At 58.2% G+C, this 4,417-nt stretch overlaps 2 protein-coding genes across 2 annotated transcripts; both read left to right on the top strand.

Annotated features, from left to right (window-relative positions):
• Positions 1-275: 275 nt before the first annotated feature.
• VDBG_06493 (predicted protein) lies at positions 276-1,277 on the top strand (the record flags this gene model as incomplete). Its single annotated transcript, XM_003002885.1, has 1 exon — positions 276-1,277. The coding sequence occupies one exon, from the start codon at positions 276-278 to the stop codon at positions 1,275-1,277; it is 1,002 nt and encodes a 333-aa protein (XP_003002931.1).
• A 2,292-nt stretch (positions 1,278-3,569) lies between these two features.
• Positions 3,570-4,221, top strand: VDBG_06492 (endoglucanase-4; the record flags this gene model as incomplete). Its single annotated transcript, XM_003002884.1, has 2 exons — positions 3,570-3,730; positions 3,780-4,221. The coding sequence occupies 2 exons, from the start codon at positions 3,570-3,572 to the stop codon at positions 4,219-4,221; spliced, it is 603 nt and encodes a 200-aa protein (XP_003002930.1).
• Positions 4,222-4,417: the final 196 nt, after the last annotated feature.

The raw sequence follows: 4,417 nt of genomic DNA, 5'->3' as shown, positions 1-4,417 counted from the left end.
AGTATTTGGTATTTCAATCCCCCGACGACCCCACCGAATGTCGTCGCTCCCACCCTGATTCCCTCCCTCTCCCTTCTCTCCCGCCCCCTTTGTCTCCGTGCGCGTCGAGCACACCGAGAACGCCGCCACCACCGCCAGAAACCTCCGCCGCGTCGCGGTCGTGTTGGTTCGTTTTCGGCAATTGAGCGCCTGCCAGGGTGGGTTGCACCCCGGATTCTTTTTTTTTTTTTTTTTTTTTCGTTAGTCGACTGCACCCCGTTCAAGTCGATCAGGATATGGCGCCCTCGACTTTGAAAAGGGTCTTTGCTCTCCTCGCCCTTGCCACGATCGGCAGCACCATCACCGTCTCCGACTCCACAAATGGCCTTCCCGGAATTGACGCCCTAGCCACAACACCGTTGCCGATTTCCGCTACACGCAAATCCAGGACGGCTCGCCGACGAGTCGAGCCAGGAAATGGGTCGTCGGAGCCCATGTCGGGATTGGCGGCGCTCGGCTGTGTGCAGGTTCCCGCTCTCGGCAAGGCTGAGATGTCCGATCCTCACATGACGCCGCAGGTCTGTCGGGAGCGCTGCGCCGCGGCGGCAGAGGGTGCTGCATTTGGAATCGCCGCCGCGACGAAGTGTTACTGTGCTGTCGACGTCGCCCTCCTCACGGCCGTAACGGACGTGGAGCCGTCGTGCACGCTGCCAGCCTGTCCCGATGGCAGGCGCCTGCCCTGTGGGGGCGAGGCGGGGATGATGATGGTCTATGCGGCGACGGACGCTGAGGCTCCGGGCTCGGGACGCACAGAGGGACTTTTGTTATCCGAGGCCGCGGGGCGCCACGAGAGCGAGAACGAGGGGGAACGCGTGGAGCTGAGGGCAGCATCTCCTGAAGCGTTTCCTGACGATGGTGAAGAGGACGGTGATGTCGATGAAGATGACCACGAGCCGTCGTCGGCGCCTGGCGGTGTCCATCTCGGCACGACGGCGACGATAGGGATCGCCGTGGGCGCAGTTGCGCTGTCGGGCGTTATCACAGGTATCGTCATGCTGCTGTTCTGCCGTCGGCGACGAGGCCGTCAGGAAAAAAGTCGGGGGACTGACAGGTCCCGCGGGCGGGGGATCTACGAGCGTGCAGGGCCTATGCCACCTATGCCGCCGCCGCTTTCCACCGATCGAGGACCGCGGAAGCCTCACGATGCCATGGCCGTGACTGTCCCATATACGATACCGGAATCACAGGATCGGGGACCGGGTCGAGACACGTTTGAGATGTCAGAACGGTGGAGGTAGTCGCCCGCTCTGGAACCTGAAATGAAGACATGATTCAAGGACAAGAAATGAGTGACGGGTCTTGTGACACGCTTGAAAGGTCCAGCGCCAAGGTTGCTTTCTGGCCATCTATTACAAGGTCGGAGTATCAATGTCGACTGCTTCCGGACTCAGGGCTGCGTGCTTTTGAGATGGATTGAGCAGATAACGAGAAGGAAATCTGCCACACCAACCTTTGAGCAGGTTTTCCACACCATGATAAGAGGCAACGAAAGTCGTAGTTGGACCTTGAACTTAACATCAGCAGGAAACAACCCCGGCGTCGATTCAGAGGTTGCTGGATGGTCATACAGCGGGCGCAGAGTCACTTCGAATGATGCCACCAGCCCCGAACGCTTCCGGTTCTCTACGATTTTTCTTCCTTTTCTGAGATTGAGCGTCATACGACATGCAAGCGAAAAGGACATCGACGTAGCCTTACTCGCGTTTTCCTAGCGCTCACCATGACAAGCACACCATCGCCTTCGCCGACCTCGGATGCCATGCGACATGATTGCGACACACCTTCGGACAACCGCTTGAGTAATGTGGCAAGTCGACGCTCTAGGCCACGGCCCGACGAGCCCTGTAGCTTCTTGGCTACCTTGGCGACAAGCCGGCCGGCGGTGAACCCCATTCGCTGCCCATTGTAGTCCAGCGTCTCTCATCCAAAGGCCTCTACTCTGGCAATCCTCACGAAAGGTTTCGAACCTTCACTTTGTCGGCACATGGACTGACCCTACATCCTTAGTGAATACCCGCGCGGCATCTTAAGCGTTCTGCTAGGTTCCCCAGAGCCGTCCAGACGTTGTCGGTCTGCATTCCGAGGCTTCCATGCGATCCTCTTCGCTACCAAGCTTGCCTCCCTTATGGCCATGCCGGCGGCTGCCGTTGGCATAACTTAGTGGAGGCCTCGCAATATCAGTAAAGGGGGCCACGTGAACGCTCATGGAATCCTCGGGAACCAACTGGCTGACGTGTCGCAGAAAGACGCTGCCCAGCAGAAGGTCGACTTACCCCAGACACCTGCAGTCTGCCTCAGCGTCTGGCAGCAACCCCCTCTGCCGTGCTTGACAGTAGTAGCGCTTCGGTGAGTGCCGAAGCATCAAGCGTTTGCCACACTCAGCGGTGATTTGGCACGCCATGTTACCTCTTCACCCCACATGCATATAGATCATATCGACGACAGGGGTCATTCGTGGGGTTGGTACAGCTTTGAGCCAGAAATCCCGCTAGGACACGGAAGCACGATTGAATTCTCCTTTCGGATAGGCGCCCACGTCGCACAGCGTTCCCTCCCGACGTTTTCTTTCCTATCCTGGTCCTTGCCAAGTGCTGCTGTGTAGCCTGTCCTGCCAATGACATGACCGCGCCTAGGCTTATTCACCATGACTTTGCAGTGCCACCAAGAGCCGCTCGGCTTGAGGACCGCCGCCATTTCCTACTTGGTCCTGTCTTATTCCAACGGCGACGCATTGTCACTTTCACTGAAACCCCACGCCGCTAGAGACTGACTCGGTTTTCTGATGTTCAGTAGAAAGCCAATGCGTTCAACAATGATGGCCGTTCGACTTCAAGGCTGTGAAGTCGGGCAAGCAATATGGGTCAATGAGAGAATGTCTCGAAAGAGAAGCTGTCAAGTCGGTTGAGCGAACCAGAACGGCATGTGCATTTCTTGTGAAAGGCGTCCCATGTTTTCCCCTTTTAGCCGGAAGGCGAGTGTAACTCCGCTACCGACGGCGGTTCTGTAGTTTTGCGTGGTCACCGGGCTGGTTGATATTGCAAGGCGCCATGCCAAGGCAACCGAACCGGTTTCACTTATTGTCCTCTGCATGGGTATCAGTCAACGTCGGCCGGACGCAGTTCATTCCCCGCGATGATGATCCAATCAGGGGCTCTCACAGTCCCCAAAGGCCGCTTGCCACCCTGGTGACTGGTGTGCCGCCGTGAGATGCTGTGCCCTCGACCTCATCTATCGTGCCTTGGTGTGCTGTGAGCCGACAGGCATGGTGGGAACGCGATGAGACGGTCACAGCAGGATAGGGGGCTACAGAAGGGGATATCATGGCCAGAACGGTGGTGATTTTCTCGTGAGACCTACTTTGACGAGCATATAAAGGTGCTCATCTTTTCCCCCTTTGTGGGTTCCTAGAGATCGACACGATCAACACAGTTTCCATAACAGACTCCCTGTCCTCGTCGATCCCTCCTGCACGGTATCTGCTATCCAACCTTTCAAGATCTATTATACCAATACTACCCCTAAAGCACATCATGGGCCTCAGCAAGATCGGCGCTCTCGTCGCTGCCCTGGCCGCTGCCGGCCAGGTCGCGGCTCACGGTTTCGTCAGCGATGTCATCATCAACGGCGTCAAGTACAAGAACTACGACCCTACCAGTGACTGGTACCAGGCCCCGGCCAACCGTCCCATCCGGTAAGAGCCATACCAGCAGCCCTACTCGGACATTTCCACAGACTAACAGATTCAGTGCCGGCTGGACCGCCGAGCAGGAGGATCTCGGCTTCGTTGCCCCCAACGCCTACGGCACACCCGATATCATCTGCCACCGACAGGCCACCCCCGGCAAGGGCCACATCCGTGTCGCTGCTGGCGATGTCGTCACTCTCCAGTGGAACACCTGGCCCGAGTCTCACAAGGGTCCTGTCTTCGACCACCTCGCCAACTGCAACGGCCCCTGCGAGTCGGTGAACAAGAACGACCTCAGGTTCTTCAAGATTGACGGTGCTGGTCTCACGACCGCCCCCTCGACCTACGCTGGTGATGTTCTCATCCAGAACAAGAACCAGTGGTCCGTCCGGATTCCAGCCAACATTGCGGCTGGCAACTATGTTCTCCGCCACGAGATTCTCGCCCTCCACTCCGCCGCCCAGCCAACGCGCCCCAGTCCTACCCCCAGTGCATAAACCTCGAGATCACCGGCTCCGGCACCTCCAAGCCCGCCGGCACCGCAGTATTCCTCCTTCTCTCTCCTCCACGAGGGGCTGGGGTCAACTGGAATGTCTGGGTTCCCCGTATACCCTCCTACCCCGCCCCGGGGGGCCCCCATCGTAGAGGGGGGGGGCCAGCAAAAACCCTTAAGCCCGGTTGTCACCGCCAGGG

Source organism: Verticillium alfalfae, genomic scaffold, assembly GCF_000150825.1.
Source record: "Verticillium alfalfae VaMs.102 supercont1.8 genomic scaffold, whole genome shotgun sequence".
NCBI classification, from domain to species: Eukaryota; Fungi; Ascomycota; class Sordariomycetes; order Glomerellales; family Plectosphaerellaceae; genus Verticillium; species Verticillium alfalfae.
Note: the sequence above shows the minus strand (reverse complement) of the source record. Positions and strands in the feature narration are given on the sequence as shown.